The sequence below is a fragment of the Martes martes genome, assembly GCF_963455335.1.
Source record: "Martes martes genome assembly, chromosome: 8".
Lineage (NCBI taxonomy): Eukaryota > Metazoa > Chordata > Mammalia > Carnivora > Mustelidae > Martes > Martes martes.
Window position 1 is genome coordinate 127,124,759 of NC_137895.1, and position 19,476 is coordinate 127,144,234.

Below are 19,476 nucleotides of genomic sequence, written 5' to 3' on the forward strand. Positions count from 1 at the left end.
TTTAAAGGGCCCAAATCTAGGATATGAAAAGGCCATATTAAATAGATGGCAAATATTAGAATATTAAATAATCATTAAATTAATTAGTTAAATTAAAAACATTTAATTAAAATATTAAATAAACAAAATAATTAAATGGTAAAGAACCAATGCCTACTATATATTAAATGATGAATATTTGTCACATGAATGAACGAGTCTGCACGGACAACAAAAAGAAGGCCTCTCTCTTTTGGAACGCTTAGGGGGGGGGGCTCTTCATAAAGCCAGAGAAAACCAGAAACTAATGCCCAGGGGAAATACTTAGCGTGTTTGGAAAGTGGAGAAATCACCCTCCTCCCCACAAGAGTGAAGCTTAGACTTAGGAAAGAGATCTTGGACCAGGGTGGATAATGGAGTGACAGCAGATAATCTTCCATGAAGGTCACGTTCATCCTTCCCCAGACTTCAGGGCAGAAAGGGCTTTTATTCAGCCGCCTGGAGCCTGTGTGCACCCAGAGCCGCTCAGGCAATGATCCGAAGGCTGCATTATTACATGCTGCACAGGGGAGCATCTGAAACAGAGATTTGAGTTCCTTGGTCGCTGCCTTGCACGCCCACACAACAGAAATGGACCCCAGTGCCTTGGCTGAGCACAAGAGGGAAGCAGACAGACCAGCAGATGCTCTGGTATTTGTACTACATGTCCGTTCCCTGCGTTCCGGGTCCTGTTCTCCTTATCGAAAAACCTATCTCCTGGGCCATTTGATGTGAAGGAGGACTTCTCCAGGGAAGGGAAGGTATGAACTGATTGCAAGCTTCAAGCCTCTTAAAATAACACAGTTGCTTTCAAATTTCAGTTCTAGAAATCCTCCTGCTTGAAATCTGGGAACTTCTCAAGCCCCATCAGATTTTGGCGGGATGAATTACTTAACACCTTTGGAGCAAGGAAAGAAGAAACACGTGCATCTTCTATTTTTAGGACACTCTGAGATAACAGCAGGTTTCCTTTCGTCTTTCCCCGCAATGGGCAAGTTTAAAGCGAGATAAACTTTGGGAATTAAAAACCTTTCTGAAGGAAGAGTAATTCCATATTCATTCACTCATTCACTCATTCATCACCTTCAACTCAAACTTCAAACATTTCTCATGTTTGAAAACTGAAACTCTACACCCATTACATAATGACTCCCTATCACCCACTCTCCCCAGCCGCTGGTTTGACTACTGTAGGTAACTCCTATAAATGGAATCACGCAGTACAGTTAACCCTTGAATGACACAGAGCGTAAGAGGCACCCACTCCCCACACAGTCAAAACTCTGCATCTAACCTTGGGCTCCCCCAAAACCTCACTACTACCAGCCTACCGTCGACCGTCGACCAAAAGACTTACAGATTACGTAAACTGTGAATTAACGCACATTGTGCATGTTGTACATATTCTATTCTGTATACTTACAATAAAGGAAGCTAGGGAAAAGAAAGCGTTACTGAGAAAATCATAAGGAAGAGACCATGCATTTTCAGTCCTGTCTTGTTTTATAGAGAAATGTCTGCATCTAATTGTATGGGCAGAGTTCAATTGCATGCTGTTCAAGGGTCGACTGTATTTCTCTTCTTGTGACTGGTTTAGTTTACTTAGCACAATGACCTCAGGATTCATCCATGTAGCATGTGACAGAGTTTCCTTCCTTTTGGAGGCTGAATGATATTCCAATCTGAGGACAGATCACATTTTTATCCACTCATCCACCAATGGACAAAGTGGGTTCCTTCTACCCCTGGGTTATTGTGAACAGTGCTGCCAGGAACATGAATGCACAAGGAAATAGTCATTTCTTCACCTGCCTACTCTGGTATGTTGTTCACAGAAGAATGAGTGGATTTAAAGTCTCATTAAGGGTGGAGACAGGGCGGGGACATGCTGGCGACCTTTTGAAACATCAGCCACACTTGAAACTATGCCAAGACCTCAAAGAATTCTGCTGTAAGTATATTCAATGTGTGTATTAATTTCTCTTCCAAACACATTATTTAAAACCAAGTTGTTTTCTCCTTGGGCTTGATGACACAGTTTAGTCTCTAATGAAAATTAAAAAAGAAATGAGAAATATCACATTTATTAAAACTACCAAATATTCAAGTGAACTATCTAATTATTAGGAAGCTGGAAGAGTTCCATGCAAAGATAAGCATAACATAGCTTTTGTTGATTAATATCTTATCTATAATCAATATTAACCTATATTGGGTGTCAACCAGTATAGGTTAATTTTTTCCTAAAATTCATTTTGATACCCTTAAGTATCTGGAGTCAATAATTACCTCTTTGCTCAATTTGATTACCATTTACTTTTTAACTCCTGGGGCATTTTTTTCCCTGGCAAAAATGGAGATGCAAATAGACGTTAGTGGCTTGAGCTAACATTTTTCTTTTCCTGAAGAAACAGTAGTAGAAAATTGTAAAAGGATCTTATTCAAGTGAATGTAATTTCTGTTGTAGACAATAAGCCTAGTTCTGCACTCCCATTTCAAAGACTAATAAACAGACTAGACCAACACAGGAACATTAAAAAATTCAGGGATGTGTTTCAAGATCACTGAGTATGAATATTACGCATAGTTTATCTCTGTCTCAAGCCCTGTGAGTCAAAAAGGATGTTAAAAACATCTGGATAGAAAAAAATAATGTCTAGCTAGGGATACATTTTGCAATTTCTGATCCTTATCTTCTCTTTTAGTGGTTATCAAAGAGGCTAAAAGGATTTCTTAATATAAAATCCCAGAAAAGAAATACTGTTTGGCTTGGGAAGCGTCTAAGACTGATATTTTTGTTTTCTTCTAATTCGTTCGCAATTATTGCTAGTTTTCTTTTTTCAGGATTGGACCAACTCAGAACAAATGAACGGAAGGGATTTAGGAACTTATCATTACAAGAATTTATTGTGCAATATTAGATCAAACTCCTGCACCTTTTTTTTTCCAAAATTTTATTTATTTATTTGAGAGAAAGAGAGAGAGTGAGCATTGGAGCTGGGGGGGGGGGAGGGGCAGAGGAAGAGGGACAAGCAGACTCCCTGCTGAGCAGGGAGCCTGAGGGGAGGGGGCATGGTGTGGCTTGATCCCAGAACCCCGACATCATGACTTGAGCCGAAGGCAGACACTTATCTGACTGAGCCACCCAGGTGCCCCAAACCTCTGCATGTTTTAATCTTTAGGAAAAAAATTAAGATGCCAGTGTTAGACTACATGGAGAGAGCAACTCAGAGAAAAATGGAAGTCTGCCAATTGCAGAAACACATTGTCCAGAAAAATCACTGATTGTAAAGAACATCCTCTCTCCTTATATAAGCTACCAGATGTTGTTGAATTGAATTTTAAAAAGAAAAAAGGAAAAAGCTGATGAGTCATAGGGTGCAACCACAGCTAAGCAAAGTTTAGCAGCTCTTTTAATTAAAGCATGTTGCGGTCTGTGTAATAAACAATGGTACAAAATGAGAAAATGTAGGTTCTGTACTGAAAGGAGATTTAAATTTAAATACCTTTCACACTTGCCCATTTAGAAAATCTTAATAGCGTCACCTAGTAGCAAGGACTTGGAGAGATCCTAGCTACGGCTTCCACGACCTTTCACTTTCCCCTCTGTACCCCCAAAAGCACATTTCAGAGAAAATTTTTTTTTAATGTCAAAGGTATTACAGTGTCTGCTAGAAAGAAAATTGAAAAAAATTCCCTCCTTATATCAGAATTCATTCAGGTGTCACATTGGGCAGTGTCTTTTCTTTGATCCCAGTGAAGATGGGAATCCCTTGCATTTGATTTTCACAAGTGGGGGTTAGCCCCTCACCTTCACAACATCTGAATTAAACCCCAACAGCTCCAAACCTCCACCTTACCCAGAGATTTTTCTCTAAGCTTCTTTATTCTGTCATTAGAAACCTAATCTCCCTTTCTTCTTTGCAATTTTTTGCTTTCTCTTTATCACCTTTATTCCCAGAACTGGTGCTGGAACTCCAGAAAAAGTCAGATTAGTTCTACAGTCAACAGGACAGCCCCACTTCATGCAATCAACAGATACTTATCAGCTGCCTCTTGTGCCCCAGCTGTGTCGGCACTGGTGACAAAGGTGAGGCAGCCACTCAGTTTCTGCTCTTCCCATCATTTTTGTGGATGTCCGTGGACTTTCATGTTCATAGCTCCAGATGGACACACATGATTCATTAGGTGGGCAGGAAATACTAAAACTTCTATTTGTTTCTTATTTTAAATCTAAAAATAAGAAGCTAAACCCTGCTGCCATTTACCATATGGATTGTCACGGGAGCCCTCCCATGGCCCATGTGTCCAATGTCACATTGCAGGTATAGCGTTGCAAATGACCTGAGCCTATAATCTCAAAGGGTTGGCCACACAGTGTGCGTGTCACCCATAGTGTATTTCTGATTGGATTAATTTGAGGGATTATATTACCTGTATTATTTTCTCTATCAGCTTTATTAAAGTTTAATTGATAGGCAATAAATTGCCCATATTTAAAGTATAAGATTTGTGCATCGTTAGCATGTGTATATACATGTGAAATCATCACGGCAGTCAGGGTAATTCAACACTGATTAAAGTTTCCTGCTCTACCTTCTGTCATCTTCTCCTCTCACATCCCCAGGCAGCTACTGATCTACTCTCTGTCATTATACATGGCTTGGCATTTCCTAGAATTTGATGTAAAAGAATCACACAGTATTTTCTTTTCTTTCTATTTTTGGGGGACAGGGTCTGGCATTTTTCACTTGGCATAATTATTTTGAGATTCATCCATGCTTTAGTGTCTATCATAGTTCATTCACTTTTGTTGTTGAGTTGCATCCTAAATGTATAGGTAGACCACAATTCTTTTATTCACATACTGTTGGATATTTGAAATATTTCCAGTCTGGGCTATTATGAATAAAGCTGCTATCAACATTTGTGGGCCTTTTTCTAGATATACACTTTCATTTGTCCTGGGAGATACCCGGGAGTGAGATAGTTGGATCTTATGGCAAGTGTATATTTAGCATTTTAAGAAACAACTGAGCTGTTTATCATTGGAAATTCCCCCCTGCAGTGTATGAGCACAATTCTACAAATGCATGACAATACTTGGGGTGGTCAGTCTTTTTAATTTTAGCTATACTGATAGATCTGTAGTATTGTCTCATTGTGGCTTTAATCTGCATTTCCCTAATGACTAATGATGTTGATATCTTTTCCTGCGGTTATTTGCCATGTGTATATCTTCTTCGGTGCAGTAATTATTCAAATGCTTGGCCCATTTTAAAAATTGGGTTGTTTGTTTTCCTATTACTGCGTTTTGAGAGTTTTTATGTATTTTAGATACAAGTCTTTATCTGATAAGTGATTTGTAAATATTTTCTGCCTGTTTATGACCCATCTTTTCATTCCTCTAACACTTTCAAAGATCAGAAATTCATAATTTTGATAAAGTGCAATTTATTAATTTGTTCTTTTGTATATCCTACTTTTGGTGTTTTATCAAATATGTCTCTGCCTAAACCAAGGTCACAAAGGTTTTATCTAGATTCTATGGTTTTGGATTTTATATATGGGCCCATAATCAGTTTTGAGTTGATTATTTATATAGTGTGCAGCACAGATCAAAGTTCATATTTTTTGCATATGCAATATCCAATTATTTTAGTACCAAGTGCTATAATTTCTTCCCTGAACTGCCTTGGCATCTCTGCTGAAACTTGGTTGTCCATGTGGAGATAGGTTTATTTCTAAACACTTTACTGTGTTCCACTGATCTATTTGCCTGTGTTTATACCAATACTACACTATTTTAATTATTGTACATTTATAGTAACTTGATTTTAGATAGTGTTAATCTACATTATTCTTTTTCAAAGTTGTTTTGGCTATTCTAGGTCCTTGAATTTCATATGAATTTTAGATTCAGTTTTTTAAATTATTGCCAAAAAAAAAAAAAAGTCTTGCTGGGATTTCATTTGGATCTGTTAGCAATATTATATCTTCTGAGCCTAGAACACAATAAATATTTTTCTCCATTAATTTAGAACTTCTTAAATTTCTCTCAGCACTTTTTGTAGTTTTTAGCATACAAGCCTTTCATATCTTTTTTCAGATTTATCACTAAGTATTTCATATTTACTGATACTGTAAAGGATATATTTTAAAATTCAATTTCTGATTATTGTCACTAGTATTTACATTTGATTTTGTATATTGATCTTATAACCTACAACCTTATTAAACTTACTAGTTCTACTAGCTTATTTTATTTCTGGGCATAAGAATTTGTTAATACTTTCTTATTATCCTTTGGATATCTGTGGAATCTGTAGTAGTATCAGCTCCCTCATTCCTGATATTGGTAATGTGTGTTTTCTTTTTTTCTGGTCAGTGTAGCTACAGTTTATCAATTTTATTAATCTTCTCAAACAACCATTTATTAATCCATTGATCTCTTCCTATCATTTTTCAATTTTCTATGTTATAGATTTCTACTTTGACATTTATAATTTCCTTCTTTTTATATACTTTATAATTAATTTGATCCTCCTTTTCTAGTTCCTGACAGTGAAAGATGGAATTATTGACTTAAAATTGTTCTCTTTTTTTTTTTTTAAAGATTTTATTTATTTATTTCACAGACAGAGATCATAAGTAGGCAGAGAGGCAGGCAGAGAGTGAGAGGGAAGCAGGCTCCCCGCTGAGCAGAGAGCCCGATGCGGGCTCAATCCCAGGACCCTGGGATCATGACCTGAGCAGAAGGCAGAGGCTTTAACCCTCTGAGCCACCCAGGCGCCCTGTTCTCCGTTTTTAATATGTGTTTAGTGCTCTAAGATTTCCTTAAATATTGCACTAGCTGTATCCCACAAACTTTGATATATTGTGCTTTCATGTTAGTTCTGTTCAAAATACTTTGTTATTTTTCTTTTGGCCTCTTATTTGACTCAGAGTTTATTTAAACCTCTGTTAGTTTCTAAATATTTTGGGATTTTCAAGAGATAGTTCATTTTGTTATTAAAGATTTCTACTTTTATTCCCTTGTAGTCAAAGAACACATTTTATATAACTTGAATCCTTTAAAAATTTTTGTGACTTATTTTATGTCATAGAATATGGTATATTTTGGTAAATGATCTACCTGCCCTGTGTATATTCTGTGTTGGACGTTGTGTTCTACAAATATCAATCAGGTCAATTTAATCAACAGTGCTGTTCAACTCTACTATACCCTTCTTACTGACTTTAGTCCTATTTGTTCTATCAGTTGTTTAAAAAGGGGTGTTGAAACCACTGTCTATAATTGTGGATTTGTCTATTTTTCCTCACACTTTTCAGTTTTTGATTTATGTATTTTGAAGTTCTGTTATTATGTGCATAAACATTTAGGTTTGTCATGGCCACATGATAAATTGCTTTATTATCATAAAATGTATTTCTTTATCTCTGATAATATTCTTTGTTCTAAAGTTTACTTTGTTTGATATTGATATAGACATTCCAGCTTTCTTTTGATTAGTATCAGAGTGTTATGTCTTTGTTCATACTTTTACCTTGAACCTATCTGTGTCTTTATCTTTAAAGTTTGTTTCTGATAGATAGTTAGGCCTTGGATTTTTATCCAGTTTGGCAATCTATTCCTTTTAATTGGGGTGTTTAGGCCAAGGGATGGTGAGTTACAGATCCTGGACTAAAGGCTATTTTTGCAAATGAAGTTTTTTTGGGAACAGAGCCACAATCATTCATTTACATGTTGTTTATGGTTGCTTTAGCATTCAAAGGCGGAGATAACTCATTACTACCAAGTCCATATAGCCAGCAAGAATAAAATATTTACTATCTGGCCCTTGACAGAAAAAAAAATTTATCTACCCCTCCTTTAGGCTCTTTCTATTTAATGTAATTATTGTTGTGGTTAGGTTTAAGGTTATCACACTGTTGCTGTTTTTTAATCTCACTTTTGCCATAGGTGTTTCTGTGATCAGACTCCTACCCGGCCCCAATCCTGGGCTTGCTCTCCTGTTCCTTACACCTCACAAGGCAATAAAAATGAAATCTCAGGTGCAGCAAGTTTGGTAAATACTCTTGTGTTGGCTTGGGTCCTCTGAGAAGCAGATGCCATGATGAGATTAAATGTATAAGAAATTTACAATGGAATATTCCTATGAGAGACAGTGGGGAGGGATCTGGAAAAATAGAGGATAGAAGCATCTTAGACTGTTGTACAGGTCTAAGGAAATTTCAGCAAGACCATCATGGAGTCTTGGAGACAAATATGCCCAACAAAGGACCCCCATGTTCTCTAGGAACAGAACTGGCTTAGGTCTCACTGTGCCCAGTCACTGACCAGGAACAGCATGTGGGAAGAGTGACTTCAGGGCAAATGCAGTGAGGGTTTCAAAGTAGAGCGGATGCCCCCACCCTCCTCTCTGAAACCCAGTCTCCCTGTTGCTGGAGGTCTAAGGCTCATTCTCATGGCCTTCAGAGTCTTAAGATGAAAACTGGCTTTAGCAAACTTACTTGTTTGGGTTTCTGCTTTTACTCATGTTTCAACCTTTGAGCAATTTGTGTGTGTGTGTGTATATATATATATATGTATATTTTTTTTTTTGGTAACAGTTCATGAGTGCATTTAAAATGACTTAAACAATATATTTCAGGGGCGCTTGGGTGGCTCAGTGGGTTAAAGCCTCTGTCTTCGGCTCAGGTCATGATCCCAGGGTCTTGGGATTGAGTCTGCTCAGCAGGAAGCCTGCTCCCGCCCCCTGCCTGCCTCTCCACCTACTTGTGATCTGTCTGTCAAATAAATAAATAAAATCTTTAAAAAGAAATATTTCATCCAGAATTTTTTATCATTTCCTGCAAGGAGGTCAGTCAGGATATCTAAATTTTCACAAGTCTAGACACTGAATTTATCTCATTCATTATTTCATAGTGTCTATTTTTGTATATATTTTATAATGAACATAATGTAATTGTAAATTTGTAAGTCAAGTCTCGTTAAGGGGATAAAAGGTGATAAGCAGAAACAAGCATGGACTACTGGATCCCTCCCCTCACATAAGCCCTAGAGAAACTACGGAAGTGAGAAGGGGGGTACAGGTTCGGTTTCAATCAATTAACAACAGCTCTCAACTGGAGGAACAGGACGTATAGGTATAGGGCGGTGGGTAACTGAAGCCCAGAGGTGGATTGGGGGCTGGGGAGTGGCTGGAGGCAGCAAAGTGAGTGTGGTTGGAAGATGGTTTTGTTTTTGCCTCCTTCCCTCCACCCCATTGTCCTGAGCCTTCACCACAGAACAATACCAGTAGCCAATTCCTTGGCCAGGAGGGTAAAATGCAGGAGCACAGAGAGCCTTAGTGTTGGGGAGTTGATGAAAACCAGTATAGGCTGAGCTGCCAGCCTTGTGCATTCACTCTGGGAAGTGAGGGGAACTTTCTCTGTAAACACCTAGGACTGGTGGGTTGTAACCAAAGGAGCTTGCTTTCTCCTAGTGCTGCCTCTTAAGAGTTTAAATGGAAAACTCCCGTGAAACCAAGGGCATGGCTGCCGGAATGGCAGTGAATAGTGATCAACAACAGTTTTGTGGTATCTGGGATAATCTTTTCCCCTTACCACGACACGCGTGGTTGAGCACAGACTAGGGTTTGACCTTCTGCACTACACCTTTCCCCCAAAGCAGCTGATCCCTCCAGGAAGATGTGAACTCACAAGTCAAAATAACTAGATACACAAAGAATACAATGATCGTACAGGAAAACCTATGCTGAACATAATCTGAAGGAGAATTACTGAGCTAAACACACCTGAATTTTAAAATAAACATGAAAAACTTACTCTAGGAGGTGGGGCAAGATAATGGGTGACACGTATCGATAAGAAGAAGCCATTAGTAGAGACCAAGTAAAAATATAAGGTAGGAAAAACATAATAGTTACACTAAAGAACACCGTAAATGAGAAGGACAGCCAGAGGGTTATGACTGACACATGCATTAGTGAGTTGCAAGACCCTATTGAGCAACTTCCCAGAATGCAGCAGGAAAGAACAGAGTTAAGATAGACAAGTCAAGGAGTGGCTAAGATTGAGGTGAAAGTGCTTAGGTCGGAATCATAAAACCTCCAAGAGAGAGGGGGAAAAAAAAAAAGGAGGAAATGGTGGAAGAAATAAAGACCAGGAATTTCTCAAAACTAAAAGAGGAGATGAAAGTCCTCAGATTATAATGTCCAGTGCCCAACAGGAGAGAAAGCAACACATTTCTTAGAGTGCGCAGAGAGCAAAAGCAGATTCTCTTCAAAGAAACAATGATCAGAGGGAAATCCTGCTCCCAAGAGCAATATAGGATATAAGAAGATCAACAAATAATGTGAATTAGTCTTGAAATAATTTGAAACCTAGAATTTTATATCCAGTCAATTTTTCATTCAAAATGAGAACACAATAAAAAAGTATTCATACACATATGAAGGCTTAGAAGGTTTATCATAAACACACACACACACAATGAGAAGTTGCTTTAAGGTAGTATTTAAATAGGAAGAGAGACAAGGCCAGGATGCATAGGAGACAGAGCCAATAAAGGTAGTCAAATACCTTGGCAAAATTTCTGTTGTCTTAAGAAGATAAGATGGCTGGGGGCGCCTGGTTGGCTCAGTCCATTAAACATCTGCCTTTGGCTCAGGTCATGATCCCAGAGTCCTAGGATCAAACCCAGTGTCAGGCTCCCTGCTCAGTGGGGAGCCTGCTTCTCCCTCTCCGTCTACCCCTGCTCCTGCTCTCTCTCCCTCACTCTGTCTCAAGTAAATAAATAAAATCCTTAAAAAAAAATCAAACAAACCAAAAAAACAAGATGAAAGAGCTAGAACTAAAGAATAAAAGAAAGGATACACACTGTACCTTAGAACTTAACTTCTGGACAAGTGATAATACTTATCATATTGGGGGAGAATAGATACTAAGATTTTAAAAATCATGAACACAAGAGTGGGTCTTAGTAACCCAAAGCCAATGACCATGACAACAAAAATTGATGATGTAACTTTCAAACCAGCATAAGAAACAAATCTTTCTCAAGAAATCTAAGAAAAAGAGAAAAAGAGACAAAAAATACTATAAATGAGAAATATGATCTAAAACGGCAGAAATGAAGTCCAAATACACCAGTATTTACAATAAATCTAAGAAAGTGAGAAATCTAAAGATCTTTATCAGAAAACAGAAAGTTAAAAACCCAAAAAACTAATAATTCAGCTCAAATAGTTTTTTTTTTTTTTACAATAGAGTCTTTTAAGACCAGAAATAAATGAAGTCGAACACAAAAGAATAGAGAAATATCTTAAGCCAGATTTCCTAGAACAGAGGTCTGTAAATTTTTCTATGAAAGGCTAGCTAGTAAATATTTTTGGTTTGGCAGGTTACATAGGATGTTTATTGATATATTTGTTTTTCTTTTTCTTCCTTCCCTTCCTTTCCCTTCCCTTCCCTTCATTTCTCTTTCCTCCCTCCCTCCCTTTCTTCCTCTCTCTTTCTCTTTTTTAACAATCCCATACAAATGAAAAAGCACTGTTAGCTTGCAGACCTTGTCAAAACAGGCTGTGGGCTGAATTTGACTTGTGGATTGCACTTTGCCCTCCTAGAAGCAGAGCTGGAGAAAAGTGTTCAGGCACACTCATTCTTCAGTGTTGTCTTGAGGGAGTGCTCTAAGAAGGAACAGAGTGAAGAAAGCAAGAAAGCAGGCCAGGACAGAGGAAACTAAGCAAGGATGTGCAGAACTTCAGCCTGATCCCCCAGGGAGTTCAGAGTATGAAACGTACCACGGAGTCCCACTTGGGATTTCGTGGTGCTCACATGTCTGCAAGTCACTGGCTGTGATTACCGTGGGGAGGGTGTAGACCTCCAGGAAGCAGGGAAGGGGCGGCGGGGGACTGTGGCAGCCAATACTCAAGGGAATCTAGAAGACAAGTACACCAGTCTGGAAAAGAAAATCCACTAGAAGAACATGAACAAGGTTAAACTGGTTTCTTTGGTTGGGGCAGGGGAAGGAGAAAAGTATTAGAAGCAAGTAAAAAATGGAATAAAAAGAAGAAATGTCTATATACACATTGAGAATGTTTAAGTCCTAACAATTTCAATACACAGAGAACCTCTATCTTATGCAAGTTGTTTGAGAAAAACAGAAGAAAAGTAAAAGCTGATGTCACTTTTTAAAGCTAAAATAATCCTGATTCCAAAACCATGTAAAAATAATAGAAGAACATTATTGGACTCTTTCATATTTGAATGTAGATGCATAAAAATAGTAGCAAATGAGATCCAGTTGCATAATTACTCAGAGGTCAGTGTGTGGGGCTCCAAGTTCCAATCCCCCAGTCACTGGTCTTTCTGGTGACCGGCCCCAACCTGAGGCTCTCTAGACAGGTCCCACTCTAAGTCACCACTTTAGCATAAACTCAGGTAGATAAAAGGGGCTTGTTAAGAGTAACAAAATAACCCATCCCTACTTTGGAAATTCCAAGGATTTTAGGAGCTCTGTGCCAGGAACCAGGAACAAAGACTGAACACGTTTCTTATTATTGACACCATTCTTTCTTCTCCTCACCTGATTATCTACTGCGAATCTACGGACACACTTCCTACAAGGTCCATGAACTCAGCGCTGTGTACTGAGTACTGACCCAGCAGTCTAATAACACTGTTTCCACATCTTGTTTTGAACACAGCTCTGTGACCCTGGGTAAGTGATTTCATCTCTTTGGTGCTCATTTCCTTATCTCTAAAATGGAGGTGCCACGTTCCTACCTGTGGGTTTCATGCTAGATACTAAATTGAGTTATTGTCAAGATCGTGTATAGTGCACGACCCACGGTAGTTGTGGCCAGATCTTTGCAAAATGTCAACACACTCAATGTCTGGGCTCCAGTCTTTCACAATGTTTTGTTATGCTCATGATAGATCTCTACTAAATACAACTATAAAGATTCACGCAGTCACCCAGCAGCTACGTACATAGTGTACATAGTGCAGCATAAGTCATTTTCCCAGGCTATAGATGAATATTCTTCACGCGGCACAACCAAAGGCGTTGTTCAAATAAAGATAAGACAAATTACAGCACTTCCTTTTTCCAGTCCACCAGCTCTGTCACTCAATATTAGGAGATTAGATAAATCAGACACAGCAGTTTTTATCAGAAGCCCTGTTGGTTAGTATTCAGTGATTTGTTGTTTTAAAAATGTTTTTTAATTGATTTGGTGAGTACTATGTCCAGCATGATGTTATATAAATATATATAGGGAGTCCCATTCTGGATTAGGTTCTTGGCCAAATTATATGGCAATTCCTTCCTATAAAAACGGAACTACTTCTAAAGTTTCCGCTTGAATTTACATTTACAGAATACTTGGCAAGCAAAAACTATTTTACTATGGTTTTTATTTTTCAAATTTAAGCACCTTAATAATAAGAGAAATAAAACTGCTCTTTCAAAGTCTTCTTAATCTGGTCCAGACACTATCAGTGGGAAAACATGTATTTCTACCTTTATAATCAAGGTGGGCTACTCCGCTGTTCTTTTTATCATTTCATCTTTCCCCAGGTGGCTAAGTAGTAGTCGTCTTTTTTTCTTTTTTCTTTTTTTTTTTTTGAAGGGGAGGGACGGTGGGGGAGGAAGAGAGACTCTTAAGCAGGCTCCATGCCCAGTGCGGACCCGGATGTGGGGCTCCATGCTGAGCTCCATCTCAAGACCCTGAGATCCTGACCTAAGCCAAAATCAAGAGTCAGATGCTTAGCTGGCTGAACCACCCAGGAGTCCCAGTATTCTGTCATTCCTTTTTTTTTTTTTTAAAGATTTTATTTATTTATTTGACAGAGAGAGAGAGATCACAAGTAGGCGGAGAGGCAGGCAGAGAGAGAGAGAAGCAGGCTCCCCGTGGAGCAGAGAGCCCGATGCAGGGCTCGATCCCAGGACCCTGAGATCATGACCTGAGCTGAAGGCAGAGGCTTTAACCCACTGAGCCACCCAGGCGCCCCTATTCTGTCATTCTTAAAAATCTAGGCAAGCAGCGTGTTTTCAGTTATGCATTATGACCACTGCATAATCAGCTTCTTCTCTAATCTTATGAGTGGAAAATGGGCAGGGGAATAACCTCTCTGTGGCAGATTTCATCTTCAGTTTTCTGACAATGGCCAGAGCCATATACATCCTACCCCACTGGATGGTCTTATAATGTTCTCCCATCAAGTGGTGGCAGTCTACGTTCCCTCCCCTTAAACTCAGAAAAGTCTTTGTAACTGCTTTGACTAACAGAATTTGGTGGCAGAGAGCCTCTCATTTAAGAGACAGTATGGCTTCCACCGGCTTCTGTCTCTGTCTGTTTGCACTTGCCTCGGGAACCCAGCTGCCATGTTGTGAGGAAGTTCGAGCCACACGGAGACATCACACCGAAGAATTGACTGACCACAGCCTCAGCTAAGGTTCCTGCCAGCAGCCAGTATCAACCCCCAGGCAAACCTTCCGATCAGAGCTACCCACGGAACTTTCTGGGATGGTGGAAATTTTCTTTGTGCTAATATGGTAACTCACTCCCTTACGAGGCCATGGAGCAGTGGTAATGTAGCTAATGCGAATGAAGCAGTGGATTTTAAATTTTATTTCATTTTCGTTCATTTATATTTAAACACATACATGTGGCTAATGGCTGCCACGTTGGACCATTTACTGTCACTTGGGTGTAGCCCTCGGCCTTTGGAACTTCCAGCTGAAGCAAAAGACTCCACGAAGCAGAAGCAAACCATCCCCACAGTGCCTGCTCCATCCTCCTAATTCTCATAAGCCCTGAGGAAATAATAATTGCTCATTTAAACTACTCAGTTTGGGGAGTGATTTGTTACAGAGCCATTGATAATGAATACACTGTTTCTAGTGTTCACTTGTTTTTTGTTTTCCACAGGAAATAAAAACCGTACAAGCCTTTCCCGACTTTTAAAAGCCCTCTAGCTGTGGTTATGTGTCTCTGGTCTTCACAGCCAGGTTTCTTGAAAGAGTCGTCTACACTCACTATCCTCATTTGCAGCTTATTTACTAGCCAACACCCATTAGGCTCTGGATACAAAGTAAGTCACAGTAACATTAGTTCAGGCTTATTTCTCCCCCTTAGAAAATGTAGGACTTCAGTATCCCACTCTGTTTTCATGGCCTCTCCTCCTAATCTCTGAGCAAAACCCACCCTGGCAGAAAAAGACAGAAAAGGGGGTTCTTTGGGCCGAGAAATGGCAAAAACATTTTTTTTTTCTGTTGGGAGTGGACTATGCATGACCCTCAGTGAAATGTCAATGGCCTGTCTGTCCCAGTGTGTGGCCCAAAGGCTATGGTGAAAGCGGCTCTTTCAGTTGGGATCTTTGTCTCCTTCTCTCCACGGGCTTCAGAACCAAACATGGCAGATGGCTGGGCCAAGGAACAAAGCAGTCTTCTCCGTGTACACCTTCCATCCCTCTACATGCATCCCAACATCAACGCACAAACCTCCCTTCCACAATCCCTTTGCTCCCCTCCTGAAACTAGCCAGCCCACCAGCCCTCAAGTATCATCTGGTGATCCCAAAGGAACTTTATGATGGCAAAGTAACACCAAATCCCAAACGCTATTTTTGCCCAAATTAGCCAGACATCTGGGTGGGGAGTGTGATTTAGGGTTTCGATTTCCTAGAACATACTACCTCTATCACACAAGTGAGGAAATATTTCCATGACACCAGTTCTCTAGAAGTGGGATGGGTCACCTTCTCTCTCCATTGGGGAAACCCAAGTTCATCCCATGGGAGGCTGAAAAAATGCTCAGAAGGCCTGGAACATGGTAAACCATTTTATACCCGAAGACATCCAAAGGTTAAACAAGGTGCATCAAGATTCAACTATCTGCAGTTCACACTGGGAGTGCATGGTTCAATATTGGATACATTCCAACCCAGTAAGAAAGAACCAATTTATAATGAAGCATTCTCATTTGTTTGGAATATCCCAAAGTATTACTGATTAGGTAACTGTATTACTGTAGTAAAAGTATTACTAATTACTGTAACTGAATCCAAATAAAACATCACACACTCATCTGTCCCTGTTCCACCCCCACCAATCAGCTTTGGAACACCAAATTAATAAATGCATTGGTTGCTAAGCAGGTTATGAGTTTTCACATTTTTGGTCTGGATTGAAAAAACCCTGAGGTATTAAACCGATTAGAGTTTTGCAAGAGAAAAGGAAATACTATTTTTCCCAAGATGACATTCTTGGATATCACTGTCAAAATATTGTGTGATAGGGAAAAAATTGCAGGAATGATTAAACTTGTGTGTTTAATGGATTTTTCTTTTTCAGCATTAACTAGCACAAGTCCTTCTCAAGATTTTGTGAAGCAGATCAATTTTCTTCCTAATTCAAATAAACATACAGTCCTCAGAAATTATGCTGACATTTGCTAAAATTCAACATTCTAAAGAAAACACTTTTGTAAAGATTATGGATAATTTTATATTTATAATCAAATGTATCTGGGTTTTTCTAGGTCTTCTGATATAAAGGTGACATAGTGGAAACTGTATTTAGAACACAAATTTGATAATTTAAGAAACTGGCCAATTAGCATTTTCAATCTCTAACTTGGTTACTGATTCTTCTACGGAACAAAGCTAAAAGGAATTCCCTTTGCTGGTTTCTCACTTGGGATATCTGGGTGTGGTTTATTTTCTTCTCTGACTGGAACAAAGATATTCAGGAAAATCTTTTACAACTAAAATTCTTTGTCTTACAAACAAGCTTAAGGAAAAAAAAAAGCAGTAGATCAAGTCTGGCTTAATCGTTTGCTTATACTAGTGCATATACTGGATTTTTTCCAGGTTAACAAAAATAAAGCCCCAGGAAAGATATATGCAGTAGTATATTTAAGCTACTGGCTCACACATTTTAATGGCTGAAAGTATATAAAAAATACAAAGGCGGAAGAAAAACAGTAAGCAGTTATGAAATGTGACAAGGTTTTTTTATTCTTTATTAGTTTAAAGGAAGCTAGAACCTGATAACAATATGCCACATATGGTTCAGAACCAAACAAAGGCCGCTTAGTTATTTATTTTGCATTTTCTCCTTTTAGGAAGTGAGGGAAAAAAAAAACCAGTTCTATTGGCACTCGAGTTTACTTTCAATTAAAATTCCCATAAATTAGAAAACATCTCACGAAACAGTGGAAATGGAAAAAAATGTTATTCAGAAAAAACTTTCTTAAGTGTGCTGGTTTTCTGTAATGCCTTGAGCTGTCGGATAAGCCTTCTAAAATCACTCAAAAAGATTATTCAACCTCTGTGTTCATGTCGATGATAATATATAACAGTGTCTTGTCTTTTGATGTAAATAAGAGGAAAAACCTCAGACTTGCTTCGTTTTGAATTGAACCCCCGCCCCGCGAATTCTGCCATTTGCTCATGTCCCACACGAATAAAAAGACGCAGCTTAGAAACGAGGGCCTTGCTGCCATTGTATTTTTTCTAATTAAAATTCAGAGTATTAAGCACAGTTGAGTACATCCATGCAGACATGACACACCGTTATCACATACCGGAAGCCAGTATCAACAGCACTGAGCAAAGGCTCATTTCATAACATCATTAAGATTCATTATATGCTACAGTTCAAAAAGGCTTTGTCAAAGCAAATAGTAACGGCCTGCCAGAAATGCACAAACAGAAATTTATATTAAATTGTCCTTTCTCTCCTTTTTTAGTATGGGAATCTAGTCACATTCCCAGGATTTGGGTTCGGAGCTTAACTGGAAAGCCTTCCAGTTTCTTCAGATTGCAAAATATTACCAAAATGGAATATTAGAAAAAAAAAAAAGTTAAGTGAGAAATATTTGAGTCACTAGGTGGGGGTATGGTGATCAAGCTTAATGGCTGTGTTGGAATCAAGAAAGGTGAAGTTGCAGAGAGTGTGAAGGTAGATAGAACTCATGAGTCACAAGGCAGAGTATTTAATTTGGAACAAGTCAAATAAAGCACTGCTTTCTTTTCCTTAACAACCTTTGGTACTCTTTACGTTATAACCTCAGAAAAGAAAGCTCTCTCATTAAAACATTTTTTTTTCTTCTTTTATATCCTGCTGAGTGAAGATGCTTAGGGAGACAAACTCTACATGCTGGCATTCTGACTGTGGTTGTAAGTTGTGATGTTATCTGGAGAGTCGCCGGTGAGAATTGACTCCTTTAGACCCGGTACTTTTCTTTGCCATGTTCATTGATCACGCATATGTGCTGAAACAATAGAGGATTTAAATGACTCGGTTTCTCAGCAAAATAGGAGGTGCAGAGAATGTAATGCAGTGATAACAGAATGTCATCTTAAAATTGGTTAGTGTTCATTCAAATTACGTGTGCACATTTATGTGTGTGCAAGTATAGAAAATCTAAAGAGACCTAATCGAATGCTTGGAAAACTTTCATCATTGTTCTGGTTTTGAGCTCTATTATGAATCTGGCTCCCTAGGTCACAAAATGGACAAAATTGGTCCACTTTGGGTAGGATGTTTACCTCTAGATCATTCAACATTGGTCAAGGTCACACAGCTGAGGGGTCTACACTAGGAGTCCATGTATATATGTTGAAACTATTTCTCCAAATGGGGAATAGGAACTGCATGCAACCGTAATTGGAATTAGGAATGCAAAGTACCCAGAATAGTCCCGACACAGAAGATACTCAGTAAGTGGCAGCCATCATGACTACCATTTTAATAATTTGTTAAGTTCAGTTCTTGTGAAAAGGAGGTTAGGGATTTGCATGCATGACTTACATTCAGATCTCTGAAGTATTCATTGTAATCTAAGGCATAACCCACCACAAATAAGTTTGGAATCTCAAATCCAACATCTGAGGAGAGAGAGAGAGAACAAAAAAAAAAAAAAAAAAAAAAAAAAGGAATCAAATGAGTAGAAAGCCACCATATGCTAATGTTGGCACTTAAAACAGAGGATCTTTCATTTAAGCAAAAGCAAATGAGAAAAATGATAAGCAAAGCATAGGATGAGCCCAATAGGTCCTGGACCAGAGTGACTAGGCAGGTAGGCAGGTAGACAGGTAGACAAGCAAACATACAAGGAAGAATGGCTGTACTCCTACACACAGAGCTGAGAAAGGGCTCAGCCAGCTCAGGGGAGAGCATGAAGTATGTGTGAGATAGTCATGGAGCCCCGTGGTTCCGAAGCGAGCAGTATCCAATGATGTAATGCCAAAGGAAATACTTTGGAAGCATAAAGTGCAGTTCATACAGAAGTATTCCAATCCTGTACTACTTGACTAGGTGCACAGGCTGTTGCCACTAGGAAGTCATTCTCCTACTGTGCTCAGTGTCCTCAGCTGGACAAAGGGCTGGGAAGCCAAACCTGGGAGACCAGATGACAGGAAGTGGGATTGTTCAGTTTGA

The 19,476-nt window shown here is 38.9% G+C and overlaps 1 protein-coding gene across 4 annotated transcripts in view; it reads right to left on the reverse strand.

Moving 5' to 3' along the window:
• Positions 1-17,026: 17,026 nt before the first annotated feature.
• Positions 17,027-19,476, reverse strand: part of PRTFDC1 (phosphoribosyl transferase domain containing 1) — a 94,375-nt gene continuing 91,925 nt past the window's right edge. For 3 of the 4 annotated variants that reach the window (XM_080811310.1, XM_080811311.1, XM_080811312.1), the window contains exons 8-9: positions 18,847-18,923; positions 17,027-18,307 (exon numbers count right to left, since the gene is read on the reverse strand). In XM_080811310.1, the coding sequence (XP_080667436.1) occupies positions 18,260-18,307; positions 18,847-18,923 (125 nt within the window). In that variant the 3' untranslated portion in view covers positions 17,027-18,259. The remainder of the gene's footprint in view (positions 18,308-18,846; positions 18,924-19,476) is intronic. The other variant, XM_080811313.1, reaches the window with a different exon arrangement.